Source organism: Galeopterus variegatus, unplaced genomic scaffold (genome assembly GCF_000696425.1).
Source record: "Galeopterus variegatus unplaced genomic scaffold, G_variegatus-3.0.2 Scaffold4104, whole genome shotgun sequence".
Taxonomy (NCBI): domain Eukaryota; kingdom Metazoa; phylum Chordata; class Mammalia; order Dermoptera; family Cynocephalidae; genus Galeopterus; species Galeopterus variegatus.
The window spans coordinates 93,165-115,536 of NW_007730215.1; the positions used below are offsets into that span (position 1 = coordinate 93,165).

Sequence of the window (22,372 nt, forward strand, 5' to 3'; positions counted from 1 at the left end):
CTATGATATCACTTTTTCTTGTAGAGTAGTGATATGAGGAAAAATTTTACAGTTCATTTTATGGATAATTGTTGATATTTCTAAGCATTTGGGATTATTTTATTTTTATGGATTTTGATGTTTTAGACTAAATTTGTAGTAGTACACTGTAATAAAAAATTCAGTGAGAACATAGTCATAGTAAGTTTTATTATAACTCTATATTATTTGTAACATGCTCCGATTACAGGTATCAATCTCTGAGGTGACACGGTAAATTTCTTCTTGCTTTGATGTTGAGCCAAAAGCTGCTTAATTATCATTTTTTTGATTATCTGGAAATCTGAAATAAAATAAATTATAAAGTTAACTTTTCTATTGGGCTAGAAAGTGAGATGCACTTACTTTGAAAGACATTTTGCTTTCTTTAATTTTCAGACACAGCTTAAAGATTAAAAATATTTAATTTTATACAGCATTTAAAAGTAAATCTGGTTTTCTGTTTGTTTTTTAAAGCAGTGTTTCAGAGCTAACTTATCAAGTGCTGGATGAAACTACTCTTTTTGTGTTTGGAGAATGAGTATCTTGCATAAAGTGGGTAGTTAAAAGAAACTTTTTACTTGATTTAGCATACCGATGGAGTTCATGTAAATATTCTGAGTTTTGAGATAAATTTTCCATTGCAGATCTTCCAGACTCCCCTAAAGAAAAAAAGACACATGCATTTAGTGGTTTATCACGAATACAGTTCAGAGTTATTTTGAGCTTGAACCTGAGAATCCCTTTCCAGGGATATCTATCCCTATATGATAAGGTTATAACATGGGCAGATTACATTGTCCAGAGATGGCCACAACCATATCTGCCACTCCACATGTTCCTCTACACTATCACCTTGTCAACCCCCCATCAAGAAGCAGAATCTAACTCTCCTCTTCTTGAAACTGGTCTAGTCTTCAGGCTCTTTTGTAGCCAACAAAATGTGAAGCAAGTGACCACATGACTTCTGAGACCAAGTCAGAGAAGACTATGCAGCCTCCACCTGGTTGTCTTAGGATGCTTGTGTCTATGGAAGCAAGTCACCACATGACAGGTCCTAACACCCTGGGCCCGCCACACTGGAAAGGCCACATAGAGATGCTCTAGTAGACAGTTCCAGCTGAGCCCAGCTTCCAGCCATTCCTGCCAAGGCTCTAGTCTGTGAGCGAAGCTGTCTTTGACCCTTCAAACCAGCCCATGGGTCTGCTGAGTACCACTTAGTGACCTCAGTTGGTGGCCAGCCAAGCCCTGCCTGAATTCTTAAACCACAGAATTCTTGTGATATAATAAAACGGGAACTGGAAAGGCTATCTTTTGGGGATAAGATGACTTGTTAAAACAATATTCAGAAGGAAAATTAATTTAGAGAGCAATATAAAGTATCCAAATAATGAAGTCAAATATGAGAAATTTATATATATAATTATATATAAATTTATAAATATTTATATAAATTTAATATTTATACATAATTATATATATATAAATTTCTCATATTTGGCTTCATTATTTGGGTACTTTATATTGCTTTCTAAATATCATATATAAATTTAATTATATATAATATTTAATACATATATAAATTTCATTTATATATAAATTATATATAATTATATAATTAATGTGTAAATAAAATTTTATAAGTATATTATAAAAATACATAATTATATATAAATTTTATATATATAAAATTCATGTATGTATAAAATTATATATATATTATATAAACTTATATGAATAATTTATATATAAATATAATTTTTTTTATGTATATATAAATTTTATATTGTATATATTTATACATACAAATATTTATTGTATATATTTATATACATATTGTATATAAATATATGCAATATAGAATTTATATATACATTTATATATATATATATAAATTATATATATATATATAAAATAGACATGTTAATTTGCTACTTAACTTTCCTATCTGCCCTTTCACTTTTGACTTGAATCCACTGGGCTAATCTACTAAGATGCTCTTTATCCTTGCTTATTACAGACCACCCAGTCATGTCCCCCCTTATTTCCTGTATTCTATTTTTCATAAGGCTCGCTGTATTTTCTTAAATTTACTTTCTTGCTTTAACAGATATCTGGCTGTCCTCTGAGGATACTACCAGTGCAGAAGCCCTTTCTGCTTGTTTTTCTCAGTCTTGTTACTACTGTACCTGGAGACGGGCAGTGTCCTCCTTCCACGCTCCTGTTCTTTCAGTACTTTTGCCCTCCCTCTTTCTCTTCCTAAAACTCATGTCATCAGATCGTACAATCGACCACTCATCACTATTGTTGTGATCTCTCTGCAGCTGAAATCATTCTCAGTTGGCTTCATCACTGGCTTTCTTCGTTTAGCAATTTCCATGTGCGTGTGGAAGACTGTCCTACTCTAGCTCTCAGTTCCTCAAGCTCCTTGTTCTCTCAGATCTTGTATTTCAACCTACCTCAGCCATTAATTCCTCTGGTCACAATTAGATCTTGTCTTTAACAGTAACCACAAGTTCCCTCAATTTCAGTGTCCTGCATTCAGCTACTTGACTGCTGCCTTTTATATTTTCAGATCACTCCCTCTAGCACCGCACCCCAGCATTCCTTCCACCCCACTGGGACCTGCAGTCCTACCATCTTTTCATTGTTCCTCCTCATTTTTATGTCTTCTCTCCCTTTATCATGCAAGTTAAACTCCACGGTCCCCCATTCCCTTGCACATAACCTTGACTTCCTGACCATTTTCTCAGTTGGTCATGCTCACTCAACAAAACTCTAACCCTAGTTAAGTCCGACTCCATGTTTGTTCCTTTCTTGTGCTGTATAGCTCAATATGTCCAGAGAACATATTCAACTGGGCTGAGAGGCCTCACTTTAATTTCATGGCCACAAATATTAGGTGGGCCTTTAATGCTTTCAGGTCACCCTATTAAACACTCTTATTCCCTTCATTCTTCCATTCTCCTAGATGACTATTTAATTCTCTTCTATTTTCTCAAATCTCTAGCCTTCCATCTGCATCTTCATTCTCATCTGATGATTTATTTTCCAGTTTCACAGAATAAATAAAAGACAGTAGGAAAAAACTTCCACGAGCTCTGTGGCAAGAGTTACTCACCTACCTGCTTCTGTGCTATACACTTTGTCTTCCGTCTTGTTACTATCAATGAGCTAAGGCCAACCCCCCTACGTTTTCACTAGATCTCATCCCTGCTTCCCTACACAAGACATAGCTTTAGTAATTCCTTCAGCCTCCCACTCATCAGTTTTTTTTTTACTCTCTACTAAATCTTCCTCATTGGCCTATATCTATTTAGGTGAAACCATGTGACTAAATTCTCACCAATGAACAGACAGCGGACAGGTGATATATACTGATTCTGGGTCTGAGTGTTAGACATGGGGCATTCACTCCTCCTTGAACTTTCCCTTTTCTTCCGTCTTAAACGTGGAGCAATTACCCTGTCTTTCAGATTCTACCATGGAGACAATGACAAAACCCTCAAGAAGTGGTTCTCAACTGGGGGTGATTTTGCCCTCCAAGGTATTTGGAAATGTCTGGAGACATCTTTAGTTGTTACAACTGGGAGGGGAAAGTGCTACTGGCATTTAAAAGGTAGAAGTCAGGCATGCTTCTGAACATCCAACAGTGAACATGACAGTCATTCCACACCCCATCCCCAACAAAAAACTGTCCAGCCCACTGCAACAGTACAAGTTTGAGAAACCCTGCCCTAGGGAATGGTAGAGCGACCAGCTGGAAGGCCATCCCCCCTTCCATGCCTGTGAGGCTGTCTCATGAATGTAGCCTGCTCACTTCAGGATTAAGGGAGATGTTTGATTTGTCAGACTTAAAGAAAGCTGGAAGACTGAGACCAATACCTCTTCAACAATAGAGGCCAGAACTGATAAAAAGTTGAAGTGTGGTATTTGCTCATGCTGTCTACTATTTCTGTAGAAATTGGCACTTCTTAGTTGCTAATAGTAAAGACTCTCACATGGTAGATTCTCTCAAGTGGGCAACAAAAGAATCTCCTTTATACCACCACTTAGCCTGTACTATACTAAAGTAATAGAATAAGCCAGCAAGTGCTGAATTGCAATAGAGCCACCATTTCATCCCTTTATTTGAAAACAACAGCATACAATTTTCATATAACACAGTATTATATATAAATGAGATTTTAAGAATGTTATCTGTAAAGGAATATAAATTGAAGTGGAGGAGACATTATCTGGTAGTTTGGTGACTGGAAAGGTAAATGAATTTTTATAATTTTGGCATGCAAAACATTTTTAGTGGCCTTACGCTGGAAAAGGGTAAATAATAATTCATACATAAAGGTTGCATCAGAGTTTATAGACTAGACCCCTGGTAATGGATTCAACCTTTCCACAACAAATCAAAAGTATTGTTGTATGCTCACATGAATATACAGTAGTCATTACCTTAAATTTAAAACTCACTGCAAGCAGCAAACACATAGAGCAGGATATGAAGGCTGTATTGTATCAGTGTGGTCTGCAGAGAATTTCTTCATATGGTTTTTGCCTTGTTGAAATATATGTCGCAGTTCAAAACTAAAGGGATTACTTTTGAATAGTCATCACAGAGGTTGATTACATTCGTATATCATATTTAGCTGGACCCTGCAGGCTATTATTCCATTAGCTATGCTGGTCCTGCCATTGTCAAAAAGTTGATCACCTAATGTTAAAAGACTGTGCTTTCTGCTGACCTTATCAAAATGACTCAAATGCTTTTGTTAAAAAATAAAACCCAGATTATGTTTTATAAAACTAATTAAGAATAAACACTGTATAAAAAAATCTCATATCTTATGGGTGATCTTAGCATTATGCCATTATTAATGATGAGATGATATTTTGCTTTTGTTTTTCAGCACATTTTACTTCAAGTCATAGATTTTGTTTTCGTAGAAATAGTACTACTTGCTCATTGGCAGTAAAGAGTCTGACAGTAAAGTAAAAGGAACAGAAGTCTCTCCCTTCTCCACCATGTACTTAAATCATATAAAAAACTAACACCTTTGAAGTAAACCAGTATATCAATATTAATATAACAGTACATCTACAGTGGCCTAATTACAATATGGTTTTGCAAGGCCACTGTACTGAAGAGAGCAGAGTTTTGCTTTGAGGAAATATGCATATAAACTGGAAATTTGAGATTTATACTTAATAATCAGAAAATCACTCCCAATAAATAAATAAATATAAAAATATTTAACTGTTCATTCTTTAGACAATGGCTGCATAATTTCATTTATGTAATCACAACAGTTGAATATTAACGAGTTAAATATTGGATTTTTATAAACACTGAATGCCATTACCAATAAAAGCATATTTAGATAAGCTTGGCTTTTAATGTATTTTTTTTATGAATTAGCCACAAGTAAGAAACAAATGAAGTTTTTTCTTTGAAAAAGATATTGACAAGTATGCCTTTATTATTTAAAATAACATATATAAACTTTTCACTAAACTCACATTACAAAAGCTGCCCTTTAGGAACAAAGATGATTTTGCAGCTATCTCAATTGAACAGCTAGTCCTTGAATTATGTTCCCAGAAATGGTGATGAATTGGCATAGCCTCGTGTATACTCTTTGGCATGGTCTTCCCCGTAACCAATGGTGTGTAAAACGGCTGGTCAGGGATACAGGCTGTGATCCTGGAACACAGCCAGACACTGATTTTGGCCTCATTAGCACTGTTCTCTAATCAAGGGGACTTTTCAGCAAGTGGAAGTTTCCTAATATTTCTTGTTCTTGCTTTCCTTTAGCCACCCCACTTGATACTCACAATAGAGGAGTGGGTGTCAGTCAGGAGGAAACAGATGGCACATTCAACTGGGATATCAAAGAGACTTTAATGAAGAGACTATTAAGAAGTGAGGGCAGGGCTAAGAAACTAATAAGGGGCGTTAAGTCACCCAGGGAGTAGCAATAGAGGGATGCCAGGCCATTATCATCCCTGGGGCTGCAGGGTAAGGGGGAGATGATGGTGCTGTTGAACCCTGAGTGGAAGATGGGGATTTAGAAAAGGGATCACCCAGCAGAATCTAGAAGCAGCAGTTGCAGAGTGTCACAGTTGTCAGAACTGAGCTGAAGCGAGGGACAGAGGAATAATATCCTAACCTCTCCACCTTCCTAACTTCTTATCTGCTGGTGACTCCTCTTGGCTAAATACAAACCAGGGAGCCAGAAGGCAAGTGAGACTGTGTGATGCAGTTTGAAGCCAGTCTCCTGGGACACAGAGCAAAGAAGGTGGGAGAGTTGATCTTGTGTTGTGTGTGTTGTGTGTGTTTGGCAAATCGCATATAATAATCACAAATGCAAATGTTATCTTTCAGCAAAAATTGTCACGTGAAGTGCAGTATAAGGGTCAACATATTTGATGTTGGCATATGATTGAATGCTTCGTTTTACCTTCCCTTTTCTTTTTTCTCTTCTTCCCCCGCCCCCTCCTCCTCCTCATCCTTTTTTTTTTTTTTTTTTGATTTTTTTTTTTTTTTTTTGATTTTTTTTTTTTTTTTTTGATTTTTTTTTTTTTTTTTTGATTTTTTTTTTTTTTTTTTGATTTTTTTTTTTTTTTTTTGATTTTTTTTTTTTTTTTTTGATTTTTTTTTTTTTTTTTTTCTTTTTTTTTTTTTTTTTTTTGGAATACTTGTTTGTTATTCATGGTACTTATATTACAGTTTTATAAAAATTTTAGGCACCAGAACCTGAGATTATAGAGTTAATCTCACTCTATCAAAAGATACGCGTTTTCTTCGTAATATTTTTCTATTTTTATTGTTAACAAACAAAAAGTTAATCTGTACTATCTGTGTTTTGAAGTAGAAACCATGATGTGGCAATTCTATATCTGATGAGTATAATAATTAAGATATAAACTTTTCAGGCAGGAGACATTTTTCAGGTTTGGGCAGACTCTCTTAAGTGTCAGAAACTGACATATGTTCTTTCATATTACAGATTCTGGAATATAGCAACTTTCTTTCCAAGCACTTTTGTTAATATTTGAAGACTACTAAAATTTACGTGAGGATCAGAAGTATATTCTAACTCAAGATTGTAGGTTCTTTTTTCCCTTAAGCACTGTTATCTTAAATAGATGGAACAGAACTAGAATTGGAAGAAGCATCAAAGATACCATATTGACAAAGAATTTTACTGAATTTCTTCTTCTGGGTGTCTTAACTCTTAATGAAAGTATCTGATTCAGATCTATTAATCTGTCCAGACACTAAATACCTTCTCAAGATAAACATAGTGTTGATGTCTTCATATAGTTATTTTTATTTCTACTATTGTTGCTACATTACAAATCCTGTATTTTTTTTTCTAGCCAAGATAGAATAATGGAAAGCAGATTACCTTCTTTCCTGAAACTACCTCCCTACCCCGAACAAAATATACAAAATCAATAACTTTGAAGACACTGGACATTAAAAAACAAAAGTCAGTGATCCCTGAGAGACAGGAAACAATATGAACCCTACAATTGCCCCAGCTTCCTTCCTTCAGTAGTTTTTCAGCCATGGCTCGGAGTGGGAGCCCAGGAGGAGTCCAGCAGACTTCCTGTGCTGGGGAAATGCAGCTGAAGGTTTGGGGAGACCAAGGCAGCTAGAGTTTGTAACTAGTGCTGCTATGAACTGAATATTTGTGTCCCCCTTCACCCCCAAATTTATGTATTGAAGCCTAATCCCCAATGTGATGGGATTTACAGGCAGGGTTTTTGGGAATTAATTAGGTCACGAGGGTGGAGATCTCAGGAGTGGGATTAGTGTCCTTAAAAGAAGAGATATGAGAAAGATGATCTCTCTCTGCCATGTGAGGATACAGCCAAAAGGAGTCCACTACAAGCCAGGAAAAGGGCCCTCACCAGAACCCAACCATGCTAGCACCGTTGTCTCAGACTTCCTGGCCTCCAGAATTATGAGAAATAAATGTTTGTTGTTTGAGCCACCTAGTCTATGGTAATTTGCACGAGTAATATAGCAGCCTAAACTAACAGAGACCCTTGTGCCAGAGAGGAGGGAACTATTCAGAATGAGAATTATGGAGATCTGTGGAGGTCAACCTTGAGTATTCAGCCAAGTATAGATCAGAGTTTGTATGTGAGGAAACTACCCAAGGCCAGGAGAAGAAAACCCCCAAAAGACATGAACTGACAGTAGATGGTGTCCACAGAAGACTGGGAATACAACCTGTTATCACCAGCCAGATTAGAAAACTTCATAATTCACAGGGCATTGGGTAGAGTACTCAGAAGGGTCTTGCTGTAGATATGAGGAATATCCTTAGACTAAACTTGCCTCTGACTCTGACTAACAGATCTTATAAAAATGACCTGAAAGGATGAAACTGTTTTCAGGTAACTTTACTGGATCTTAAAAAACAAATCTCAACATATTTATGAAAATATAAAACTATCCAGCACCAAAATAAAAAGAAGGTAAAATTCCACAATGTCTGGAATCTAATCCAAAAAATTACAAAACATGCAAAAAAAGCATAAAGAAGAGAAAAATAAATTAATTAAAATTGACCCAGAACTGACACAGTTGTTAGAATTAGGAACAAAGACATTAAAGCAGTCACTATAACTATATTTTAAAATATTGAGAAAGTTAAGTAGAGACACAGAATGTAAGATAAAAGAAAACGTTAGTGAACTTGAAAATAGAGTAGTAAAATCTACAAAAAATAAAATGTAGAAAGAGTTAAAAACAAAGAGATTATCAGTGAGCTGTACAACAGCTACAAGCAGCCTAATATACATGTTTTTGGAGTTCTAGATGATGGAGGGAGAATCAAAAAATATTTTAAGAAATGCTGGTTGAAAATTTTCCAAAATTGATGAATGTCATAAACCTACAGATCCAAGAAGCTCAACAAACTCCAAGCTTAAGAAACTTAAAGTACTAAAGAAAAAGAAAAACAAACAAAAAAAACCTTTCAAAGCTAGAATTCTATACCCAATGAAAATATCTTTCAAAAATGAAGGCAAGGGCCGGCCCCGTGGCGCACTCGGGAGAGTGTGGACTTGGGAGCGCAGTGGCGCTCCCGCCACGGGTTCGGATCCTATATAGGGATGGCCGGTGTGCTCACTGGCTGAGCGTGGTGCAGACGACACCAAGCCAAGGGTTGCAATCCCCTTACCAGTCACGAAAAAGACAACAAAAAAAAAAAAAAAAAAAAAAAAAAAAAGAAAAAGGAAATGAAGGCAAAAATAAGGACTTTTCAGACAGACAAAACCTAAAGCAATTCATAAGCAACAGACCCACACTGTAAGAAATGATAAAAACCTTAGGCAGAAGGAAAATGATACCAGGTGGAAATCTGGACCCATGCAAAGGAATGCAGAGCATTAGAATTGGTAAGTACATGGGTAAATATAAAAGGTTTTTAAAAATTATTATATTTCTTTAAATGATATTTTACTGCTTAAACAAAAATAATAACAATATTGATGAGTTGTAAAATAAAACATATGACAACTATGTGCAAAGGTGGGAAAGGGAGAAATGGAAGTACATTATTGTAAGATTCTTATACCATGTGTTAAATGTTCTGTCACTTGGAGGTGGACTGTGATAGTTAAAGATTAATTAAATTAAAGATGTATGCTTATCATTACTTTTATTTTTACATTTTAGTTTACACTTTTTATTTTAACTATCCTGGTTATAAAGAGAAAAGTAAACAAGATTTGAAAATCAAGATTCCTCAAATCTGAAAATGAGAAAGTCTGTCTCTAATTTAAACAATTAATTTGAAAACTTATCCTTCCCATATATTTCCTGGAACTGAGGCTTGAGGATAAGTTAATGAAAAAGCAATAACTACTTCATTATTCACTCCCAAAGATTAATTTTCCTTTACCAAATAAATTATATGAAGTGTAATATATGTAGTAAGAAGTTAAATGCTGTTATATTTGATTTTTTTTCCTGGTTCATTTATAAAAATAACAGAGTTTGGATATTACACAGCCTCTACGTTCCTGTTCTTTCATGAACAGTCTACTTTAGAACACAGGATAATATAGAAGATGATTTTTTAAAAACCACTTTATTGAGGCACAACTGACATACTAAAAGCTGTATATATTTAATTTATATAAACTGATGAATTTGGAGATAAGTATATATCTGTGAAATCATCCACAATCTATGCCATAAGCACATCTAACACCTAGGAGATGATATTTTTAATGAATAATCTAGAGATGTAAAAATTAATGTTTTTGCAAATATTAAAATTTTCTAATGTATGCTGAGATTTTCCAAAGAGAAGATGTTGTGGACATGTAATGACCAGTCCAAATATAATGATGAGTAAATATGTATCTTATCAGCAGCGAAGTAGTTTCTAGAAATATAACTTCCTTGAAAAACCAAAACAATTTCCCCACCAAAACCAAAAATCAAAACCTTATAGAGCCCAAGTGAGGTACTCTTCCTTTTTAATACTCATATTATTCCTTTTAAATTCTCATAAGAATAAATGGGTCTATTTAAAACAATGACAATGAGAAATAAGAATTTGAAATAAATCTCCATTTTCCAAGAGATCTGTATGTTTGCTGTTCAAAGTGTTCTCTCCAAACTAGCAGCATCAATATTACCCTGTTAGAAATGCAGAATTTCAGGCCCCACTCCACATCGAGTAAATCAGATTCTGCATTTTAACGGATCCCAAGGTGAGTCTTTTGCTCATTGAAGTTTGAGAATCACTGTTTTGTATAACCTTACACTTGTTCACGCTTTATTTAATGTAGGAGCAAAATAGTATGCTCAGTAAAAGCAATAGTAATAACTGCTTGTTTTTCATTCAGCTGCAACATTCAGATCTTAAGTAAAAACAAAACTTGTTTTCATGGATTGAGAACATATTTTGTACCAGTGAATGTGGTTAGCACTTTATTCATTTATAATTTTTATTTTCAAATTGTAAATTGACAAATTATGGTTGTATATTTTTATGGGGTACAAAGTTATATGATTATGACTACAATGTGAAATAATTAAATCAAGCTAATTAATATGTCCATCACTTCAAATACTTATCATTTTTTGTGGTGAGAACATTTGAAATTTATTCTCAGAGATTTTGAAACATGCAAGCGTTATTATTTACTGTATTCACCACTCTGTGCAAATTATTCTTCCCAACTGAGGCTTTGTACCCTTTGACCATCATCTCCCCTTTCCCCCAATCTCCCTTCCCAGGTTTTGTTAACCACTGTTCTACTCTCTGCTTCTTTGAGTTTGATGGGTTTTGATTCCACATTTAAGTGAGAATATGTGATATTTGTCTTTCTGTGCCCAGCTTATTTCACTTAACATAATTTTCTCTAAGTTCATCCATGTTGCTGCAAATGGCAGAATTTCATTCCTTTTTATGGCAGAGTAGTATTGCATTGTGTATATATACCACATTTTCCTTATCCAGTCATCTGTCAATGAACATTTTTGTTGGTTCCAACTCTTAGCTATTGTAAATAGAGCTGTGATGAACATGGGAGTGCAGGTATCCCTTCAACATGATGATTTCCATTCCTTTGGGTATACACCCAGCAGCAGGATTGCTGGATTGTATGGCCGTTCCTTCTGTAGTTATTTGTGCCTGGCTTATTTCACTTAGGATAATGTTCTCCAATTCCATACATGTTGTCACAAATGACAAAATTTATTTCTTTCTTAAGGCTAAATAGTATTCTATTCTGTATATATACCAAATTTTCTTTATCCATTCATCTGTTGATGGACACTTAGGTTGATTCCATATCTTGGCTACAGTGAATAGTGTTGCAATGAACATGGTAGTGCAGATACCTCGACATACTGATTTCAAATCTTTTGGGTAAATATCCAGAAGTGGGATTTCTGGATTGTCTGACAATTCTATTTTTAGATTTTTAGTTTTTTTGAGGAAACTCCATACAGATTTCCATAATGGCTCTACTAATTTACATTGCTACTAACAGTGTTCAAGTGCTGCCTTTTCTCCACATCCTCACCAACACTTGTTATCTTTTGATAACAGCCATTAACAGATGTGAGGTGACATCTCATTGTGGTTTTAGTTTGCATTTCCCTAATTACTAGTGATGTTGAGCCTGTTTTCATATATCTGTTGGCCATTTGTTTGATTTATTTTGAAAAATGTGTATTCAAGTCCCTTGCCCATTTTTAAATCAAATTATTTTTTTTTTTCTGTAGAGTTGTTTGAGTTTCTTACATATTTTGGATATTAACCCTTTATCAGACGTAAGGCTTGCAAATATTTTTTCCCAATCAGTAGTTATCTCTTCACTCTGTTAATTGTTTCCTTTGTTGTGCAGAAGCCTTTTATTTTGATTTAATCCCACTTGTCTATTTTTGTGTTTGTTGCCTGTGCCAGTGGGGTCAAATCTAAAAATCACTGACCAGACCAATGTTGTGTAGTTTTTCACCTATGTTTTCTTCTAGTAGTTTTACAGTTTTAAGTCATATGTTTAAATCTTCAATCCATTTTGGATTGATTTTTGTATGTGAGATGAGATGAGTCCAATCTTATTCTTTGCATATGGATGTTCAGTCTCTCTGACTTTTGTTGAAGAGACTGTACTCTTCTCAATGTGTATTCTTGGCAACTTTGTGGAAAATAAATTGACCATACATATGTGGGTTCATTCCTGGGCTCTCTATTCCATCCCAGTGGTTGCCAAGTCTATTTTTATCCTAGTACCATGCTGTTTTAATTAGTATCACTTTGTAGTGTAGTTTGAAATCAGGTAGTATGATGCCTCCAGCTTTGTTCTTTCTGCTCATGATTGCCTTGGATATTTGATGTGTTTCTGGTTCCATGTGAATTTTAGAATTGTTTTTTCTATTTCTATGAAAAATAATGTTGAATCTCTCAGTGATCTTATGTTCTAGGTATTATTATTCCTGTTGTATGGACAAGGAAACCAAAGGTTGGAGAGATTAACTTGCTCAATATCAGGCAGCTGATAACTGGCTCATTGGAGCTCCAAACCCAGGTCAATTTGTATCTTAAGCCCATGCTCATAGCTTCTGTGCTCCTTATTTATTCAATGAATTTAGAAGTGGGAAGGTGGATAACAAGAAAGCCTCTTAGTCAAGTGCATTGGTTAGGCTTGGAGAGGCTGATTTATTTGACTTTGTGGCAAGAACTGCCACAGCAAGCCTATTTAGTTATTAATCATTGTTTGTTTATTTAATTCCTTGTCTCGTAGAGACTATTTCTAATGCAGCAGTTAAAAAAAATAGCCACACACCCCAGGGATCTCCTTGAAAACTACTAATCTGACGTGTAGGCCATGACAACGGAGCTTGGACTAGTGAGAAACCTAATCCAGGGCTTCTACCATGTAAGTTGTAGCCTTTATTTCATTATACTTTGAATCAACCCCTGATGGATTCAGCTTCATAAAGTCAGAAAAAGAGAAAAAGAAAGCAATTTATTCATGTTTTCATTGGAGCTCACTGCAGACATGAAATTTCTCTAAAAATGCAAATCATTTGGTGTCTCACAAGTGAAACTCGGTAGCTAAAGCTCTTTGAGGAAAACACTTTCCCAGGGCTAATGTTTTTATGCCCAGTGATTGAATAAATTGATCCATTTATGACAACATCTTCACTTGAGTTTTTTATCCCTAGATGAATGCATCTAAGGGTTCTAGAGGACTGTTCTTTATCACTAAGAAAATTGATTACACTTGTTAATTTGTCTTTTAATCCTAGATATATCGAAAGAAGTATGATAAACAAGTGTAGAAGAAATCAATACAGATCTGTTAAATATCAGATTGATCAAAACAGGATTTAGTAAGACTAAAAGATGTAAAATACTAATGTACAAACTAAGCCCTTATTTATGTTATATGACTTTAGATGAGCTCAGTATAAACCTGAAAGAAACTACTTCTGAAAACAGAAATGGTACACTTTTGTTGCATTAAAGAAAAATCCCCAGAAGGCCTACCTATCCAAGGTATCTAACATGAACATTCATTTTTTTTCCCAGCCACTCTTATTAATTCATGGGGCACCATATCACAGTTTTTTTTTATGTTACATAAAGCAAAAATTACACTTAACCAGTGTAAGGTAGTCATAAAAAATTGATAAAGCAACACTCAAAAACCAAGATAACACAAGGAAAAGCTATCGGCCATTCTTTTCAGAGAAGGTGAGGACAATGAGAAATAAAAATCACACACAAAGACTCTTGAAATGCCACTTAGACTGGCTCTGGGCCATTATGACATGTGTTTTGTAGAACCCAAGTAGCAAATCAATTATTCAGCAGATACTCTTTTAACTAAACATATTTTTTATCTCACTTGTGTAATAATGAATGAAATAATTCGTTATCGTTATTATAATAATAATTATTATTAGTTCTTATTAATAACTGTTAGAATGACACAAGTTCTAAATTGCCTTTCCAGTAGTGGATCTAGTTTATGTTGAATATACAGTGTCACTCACAAATGGTAATCTGTATTCGTCATTCATTTGACGGATACTCATTGAAGGCCCACTGAATGAAATACACTCACTTGTGGGATTGGTGCTGGGGTACAGTTTGTAGCAGTGTTCAAATTAAATGGATTTAAGAGTAAATGGCTGAGTGGGGTGGTGGGGAGATCAATCTGTAATCAGGGCATAACTTTCTAGATTACTAATGCTTGGTTTTCAGAGAAGAAATAAGATTTTTATGTATAATTTCTTAAAACAATTTAGTAGTGGGCACAGGATTTCAAATGAATACTGGCTTCAAAAGAATACATATAAATGCATTTAAATGCTTGTCTCAGGAAAAATATCCTGCTGGATTTTTTTTGTGGTAGGACTTAGATTCTTTTATAGCATGATAAGTGGGTCAAAAGTTTGAGAAGCAGAGAATCTATCTCTGTGTTAGAAGATGTCTTCTCAACACTCAACATGTGCATAATATGCAACTGTGTATGTATTTTAACTGATAGATAAGTAGAAGTCATTTTTAAAAACCTGGTCAAACACAATTAGCACAATTTAAAACTAAAAGGCTAGGGCCGGCCCGGTGGCGCACTGGATAGTGCACCACTTGGGAAGCACGGCAGCGCTCCCGCCGGAGGGTTTGGATCCCACATACAGACTGGTTCCCGCTCACTGGCTGAGCGAGGCGCGGGAGCAACACCGAGGGTTGCAATCCCGTTGCCGGTCCCCGGTCCGCGATCCGTTGCCGGACACGGAAAAAGACAATAGACAAAAAAAAAAAAACAAAACAAAACCTCTTTGTGGTTTTCTTTGTACTCTTCAGATTACAGCCTTTTCTCTTCTGAAAAGCAATATATTTGTCTCTGGATCTGCAGTACTTTGCATGATATCTTAGAGGCAGTCCATACTAGATGTTTTTGAATGAACAGTTTGCAGCTTATGGTTTCCTTTTAAACATGTGACGAAATGAAACATTGCTTGGCACTTGGCAGATAACCAGTAAATTTCTATTGAAAGACAGACAGAATGAATGAATATTCTTAAAAGTTTAGATGAGAGCATAAAAGACAACAAAGACGAAGCGTACATAATAAATAGTTTTTAAGAACTAGTTTTCCACTTGAATGTATTATTTGTTCATCTTACAAGTAAAGTAGGGAAAGTCTAAACTTTTGGTCACAGTTTCTAAATAGTGAATAAATAAGATCTTTATGTTTAACTTCCTAAAATAATTTAAAACAATTCTTTAATTTTAAAGAAATATCTATTTGTTTTTCCTCCCCATCTTAATGAAACAGGTTTTAGCTACACAAGTTGTCTTAGTTTTCACCAATCAGTTGATTTAAAGAGCTAAGAGGTATCAAGTCACCTTTCCCCATTGCAGTTAATGTAACTGGAGTATGTACGGGCCTAGAGGGGAGAAGAGAGAAGAAATACTAGAGTTGGAAGATCGTTTATCCTAACTACACAAATAATCTGCCTCTTTCAAGTTTACCTTCTTTACTTCCATTGCACTGTGGTTGAGAAAAAAAAAAGTACTGTATTTTAAAACCAAACATTTTATGTGGGAAGACATTGTATAAATTATGCTTTAAAGAAATGGGATGCTATTAAAATTCCCAGTATGTGGGATGAAATGCTCTTCAATGTTGGAGCAAATCAGCATTACTACATACCGTATTTGGTTTTGTATTCTCAGTTTCTTAGATCAGAAGATGGTAAGAATAGTGCAGGCCAGCACCTTGATGAAAGATAGATAGATAGATACAAAGGTATATATAAAAGAGGCTTTATAGTGATACCAAATTTTTCTTCAACTTAATTCATTTACACAAGATTAGCCATAAAAGTAGTCCTTTGTCAGTAACTTTTATCACCTGAATAAATATTGGGAAAGTCAAAAAAATGACATATCAACTTGAATGGAGTCATTCATATCTATACACCTAAACTACCTTTTAAAAAATTTCCCTGACATAGTCTCTGCCCTGACATCTCCTACTCAGTTATCTCTTACGGCCTGACTTATTTTCTTGCTCAAATATTGTCATAAAATTACTGTTTTCTTTTGGGCACCTGTTATCTTGCTCAGAGTTGAGGGGTATTTTTCATTAAGATGTTATACAAACAACATATTTGGAACTATGTTAAAGAGAATCTACTACTTTAGGCATATCACCAATGACTCTATGAGGCCACTTTTCTAAACTGTAAAATATAAACTAAGCATGGTAAAGGGGTTTCAACTTTGGAAAGTAAATACGTAGAATAGTCCATAAACATTGACTTTATTATAGAAGGACTTTATTAAATCTTTCGTGAAAGAGTAAAGAAAATAATAGACCCTAAGAATTATGTGATTATTCCCTATATATCACATTTCTTACTTTAAAAGTTTGTTTTGGAATAGATGATACATGCACCTGGTACAATTTTTTTTAAAGAGTGGACAGTGAAAAATTAAAATCCTGAATCTGCCCAGCTACTTTCTTCCTCTCCCCTAAAGGCAACCACTGTTACTGTTTCTTGGATATTCTCTTAGAAACATTTCATGCATTTATATAAAGGATAAAAGAATATATATTTACATATAAATATATAATACATTTGATGTTTTACATTAGTATAAATGTCATATATATTTTTGTACTTTTTGAGAAAGATTGTGTATTGAGTATCATTCTCCCTCTCTCTTTTTAAAACATTATTTTCTAGAGCAGTTTTAGGTTCACAGCAAAACCGAGCAGAAAGTACAGAGATTTCCCATATACCCCTGTCCACACACATGCACAGCCTCCCCCACTACTGACATCCAGTACCATAATTTTGCCTTTTCCACAATGTGCTGTAGTTGGAATCATACAATATATAGCCTTTTCAGACTGGCCTCTTTCACTTAGTAATATGCATTTAGGTGTTCTCCATGTCTGTTTATAGCTTGATAACTCATTTCTTTTTAGCACTGAATAATATTCCATTGTATGGATGTACCACAGTGTATTTAATCATTCAGCTACTGAAGGACATCTTGGTTGCTTCCAAGTTCTGGCAATTATGAATAAATAAGTAAATAAAGCTGTTATAAATATCAGTGTTCAGGTGTTTATGTAGATGTAAGTTTTCAACTCATTTGGTGAAATACCAATTAGTCTGGTTGCTGGATTGTATGGTAGGAGTATGTTTAGTTTTGTAAGAACTTCCCAACTGTCTTCTCAGTCTCTTGATCATTCTCTTTTTATGCATATGGAGTTGCTTCATTCATTGGTAACAGCAGAATAAAAGCCCACATATGGATGTGCTATAATTTAACCAGTCACTAAATGTCCTGTTGAACATTTAAATGTTTACAACTTTTATTGTTACAATGATGTAAATCAATCCTTGCACATATGTAAGGCTTTTGAATTTGCTCATTCTTCAGCCTGGACTGTTACCCCCACATACTCTTATGGCTCACTCCTTTACTTTACCCAGGTCTCTACTGAAATGTTACCTCCTCTGAAAGGTCTTCCCTGTCCATTCTATCTAAAAGAGAATCACCCCATTCCATCACTCCATGTCCACGTGGAGTTTTGGTTTTTTTTTAATAGCACGCTTTACTACCCAATGTTATATGTATGTAAATATATATAACATGTAAATATATTAAATATATACATATATATCTAATCTAAAAGAGAATCACCCCATTCCATCACTCCATGTCCACGTGGAGTTTTGGTTTTTTTTTTAATAGCACGCTTTACTACCCAATGTTATATGTATGTAAATATATATAACATGTAAATATATTAAATATATACATATATATCTGCTTTTTAGCTGTCTAGATCTTCTCTAGTGAATAGGTTCCAGAGGAAAGGGACTTCGTTTTGTTTTGATGCTGCTGTATTCCCAGTGCCTCGGACAATGCCTGGCATGTAGAGATGCTTAAATAGTTGTTGAATGAATGAATGTGATAGTGTATCTGTTGGATAAAGGTGGAACTACTGGGTCAAAGCTTTGTGCATTTTAAATATTGATGTGATAGGGCCGGCCCGGTGGCGCACTGCTACAGTGCGCTGCTTGGGAAGTGTGGCGGCGCTCCCGCCGAGGGTTCAGATCCCACATACAGACCGGCCGCTCACTGGCTGAGCGAGGTGCGGGAGCAACACCAAGGGTTGTGATCGCGTTGCCGGTCCCGGTCCACAACACCAAGGGTTGTGATCCCGTTGCCGGTCCCGGTCCAGTACGGGCGCGACACTGAGGGTTGTGATCCGTTGCCGGTCACGAAGAAAGACAAAAAGGAAAAAATAATAATAATAATAAATATTGATGTGATAAACTGCTCTCTGTAGAGGTTGTCTCTATTCTCTCACCAGTTAATATGTGGGAGATCCTGTATCATCACATACTCACCAGCATATTTTATTATGCCAATCTGATAACTGAAACATTGCTTTCTATATTTTATTTTATTTAATTAATTAATTTATTTATTTATTTTTTTGTCTTTTTTCGTGACCAGCAACGGATCGCAACCCTCAGTGTTGCGCCCGGACCGGACCGGGACCGGCAACGGGATCGCAACCCTTGGTGTTGCTCCCGCACCTCGCTCAGCCAGTGAGCGGCCGGTCTGTATGTGGGATCCGAACCCTCGGCGGGAGCGCTGCCGCACTTCCCAAGCGGCGCACTGTAGCAGTGCGCCACCGGGCCGGCCCATCTATATTTTAAATTTACATTTCTCTTATTATTTGTAAAGTTTAGAGTTTTTTCACATTAAAAGTTACTTTTCAGTTAACTCTCCATGTTCTTTTCCTTTTACAAATTGGATTGCTGGTCTTTTGCTTATCTATGAGATCTTTAAATGTAAAAGAGATAAATTCTCTGTGACATCTGCAGATAATTTTTTCCAAGTTCATTTTTCAATCTTTTAAACTTATTTGTGGTGTCTTTTGTCATGCAAAAATATTTTATTTTTATGAAGGCATGTTGTGGTTTTTCCCTTTTTTGCTCTTATACTTTGGTTGGTTGCCCTGTGATCTCAGTTCTCTTACGAATTCATGAAAAGTTTCTTTGCTGTAAGAGTGGGATTGACACTCTTTCAAGTATTTTACAAGCAGAAGCTAGACTAATATTAATATTTACACATTCATTTTGTCCTCAGCCATCTTATTAAATTCTCTTATAGTTTACAACTGTTTTCATTTGATTTCCTGGGTTTTTCAATCAAGCAATTACGTTTATGTAAATAAGCATACATTCTCTTCATCCTTTTCCAGCTCCTGTATATCATCTTTGTTCCTTGTTAGCAGCGATAGTGGGCATCTTTGTTTTACTATTATCTTTAATAGAATTATTCTTAGCATAGGTAATAAATCTTATTAAGGTTTCATGAGCATCCATTGAGATGATTATATGATCATTCTCTTTCAATTACTCATTCATTGAACAAATACTTGTTGAGTGCCCATGATGTGTCTATGTTCTAAGCTTTGGAGATAAAACAGTGGTGAAAGAAAATAGATTAAAAAAAAATCCTGCTCTGGGGCTGGCCCGGTGGTGCACTGGATAGTGCGCCGCTTGGGAAGTGCGGCGGCGCTCCTGCTCGAGGGTTTGGATCCCACATACAGACCAGTTCCCGCTCACTGGCTGAGCGGGGCGCGGGAGCAACACCGAGGGTTGTGATCCCGTTGCCGGTCCCCGGTCCGGTACGGGGGCAACACTGAGGGTTGCGATCCGTTGCCGGACACGGAGAAAGACAAAAGACAAAAAAAAAAAAAATCCTGCTCTCATGAAGCTTATAATTCTAATGATTAAAGAGTAAATAAGTAAAACATAAGATACGTCAGATATAATACACACTATGGAGGAAAGGAGTATAGGGACTGTATACAGGTGTATGTGGGCAGTGGTTTGCAACTTTTAGTGGTCTGATGAAGTGATATTTGATTAAAGACCTAAAGGAGATAAGCCACGGGAGTGCCTTGGAGAAGAGCAACACAGGCGAGAGGAACAGCAAGTCCAAAGGTCCTGAGGTAGGGGCATGTTCAGTATGTTCCAGGAACAGAAAGAAGACCTATGTGGGGAGAAGGTTATAAGCAAAGTGGGGAGTCATGGAAATGATTATCAGGGTGGCTAGAGAGAGCCACATCATGCAGGGCCTCACGGGCCATTGTGAAGATATTAGCTTTTACTTCATGGAGATGGAAAATCCTTTGGAGGGTTCTGAGCAGAGGAGTGACATGGTCTAACTTGTATTTCAGAAGGGTTGCTCTGACCACTGCATTGCGAATAGACTGGATGGGAGGCTCTTACAATAATCTGGGCAAGGGATGGTCGTGGCTTGGACCAGGGTGGTAGCAATAGAGAGAGAGAGAGAAGTTACATGACACTGCATATATTTTCAAGAAACAACTGACAGGATTTGTGGACAGGCCTGATGAGGGTTGTGAGGAGATTAAGGATGACAGCCAGGTTTCAAATCTGTGCAAATGGAGGCATGGAGCACCCACTAATTGAGATATAAAAGCCTGGGGGAGGACCCCCACTTGAGGTGAGTGATTAGAGTGCAATCTCAGACATTCTAAGTGTGAGATATCTATTAGATATTCAAGTGGAGATACGAGCGTACTTCAAAAAGTTAATGGAAACATAAAATTATTTCAGTTCTTTCATAATACAAATCTTTCCATGAACTTTTTGAAGTACTCTGTATGAAGTAGGAATCTGTGTATACAAGCCTGGAATTCAAGGGAGAGCTCCAGGTTGGATATATAATTTTGAGAATCGATAAGGAAGAGATGATATTTAAGGCCATGAAATCAACAAGATAAGAAGTGAGTGAATGCAAATAGAAAAGAGAAGAAATAAAAGGTTGAGCTTTAATATTTAAAGACCAAGAAGATGAAGTGGAACTAGTAAAGGCTATTGGGAAAGAATTTCCAATGATGTTTAAAGCCTATCACATTGGATAGATAACAAGATTTTATAAACTGCTCACTTACAGGATGAAGACTATGAGAAAAACTGAAAAAAGTGAACATGTTTTGGGATTCAACCAAAATAATATATCCATTGAATACTATAGGAGATGATTTTCTGCCTTTACTAAGGACAGAAAAAACACGTAAAACACATTTTAAGGTTAGACTTCAGTAAGAATCCCAGAGACTGGGAGAAGTCATTAAGGGAAATTTTAGACAATGAAGAATTTTAACCCAGCATGGGGTTTTATTAGTGGAGAAAGATTCAGTGTTATCTGCTAAAATCTAAGAAATGGCCTTTTTCAGTTTTTTACCTTGCACATAGTAGGCACACACAATAAGCATTTGTTTTGCTATTTGAATGAGGGGTGTTTTGGTATATGAGTGTATCACCCTTTGGAATACTATACATTCAAGATTAATGTTTTAAATAAGGCTTTGGAGATTTGCAGTCTCTCTGATATTGTTTATGCTTATTACATCAACCCATAGTAGGTCTAGCATCTGTTTTCATAGGTTAAGAAGTTTAATGCAATATTTATTTTGAGAATGTATTACTCCCTAATCCTCATACACACCTCAGGTTTTCCTGCTTTTAGGCCTTTGCCTGTGCTGTTTCCTCTGTGACGTGCATGTGGCCAATGACATCATTCTTTATTCTTCCAACTGAATGTGATCATTCTGTCTTCTGGAACTCCTGTAACACTTTCTCTCTTCTGTAGTATATATTATGTTCTACCTTATATTCTGGCTATTTGTATGCACGGCTTTCTTCTAAATTATGATTGTAAAATTCTTGAATTTATGATTCAGGTTTGTATACTCCCCCCCCCCCCCCCCCCCCCCCCCCCCCCCCCCC

The 22,372-nt window shown here is 35.8% G+C and overlaps 1 protein-coding gene across 1 annotated transcript in view; it reads right to left on the bottom strand.

The window, feature by feature from the left end:
* Positions 1-209: 209 nt before the first annotated feature.
* The window catches only part of TTC29 (tetratricopeptide repeat domain 29), a 103,830-nt gene continuing 81,667 nt past the window's right edge, over positions 210-22,372 (bottom strand). The window contains exons 5-6 of the mRNA XM_008586761.1: positions 614-680; positions 210-322 (exon numbers count right to left, since the gene is read on the bottom strand). Of these exons, the coding sequence (XP_008584983.1) occupies positions 292-322; positions 614-680 (98 nt within the window). The 3' untranslated portion in view covers positions 210-291. The remainder of the gene's footprint in view (positions 323-613; positions 681-22,372) is intronic.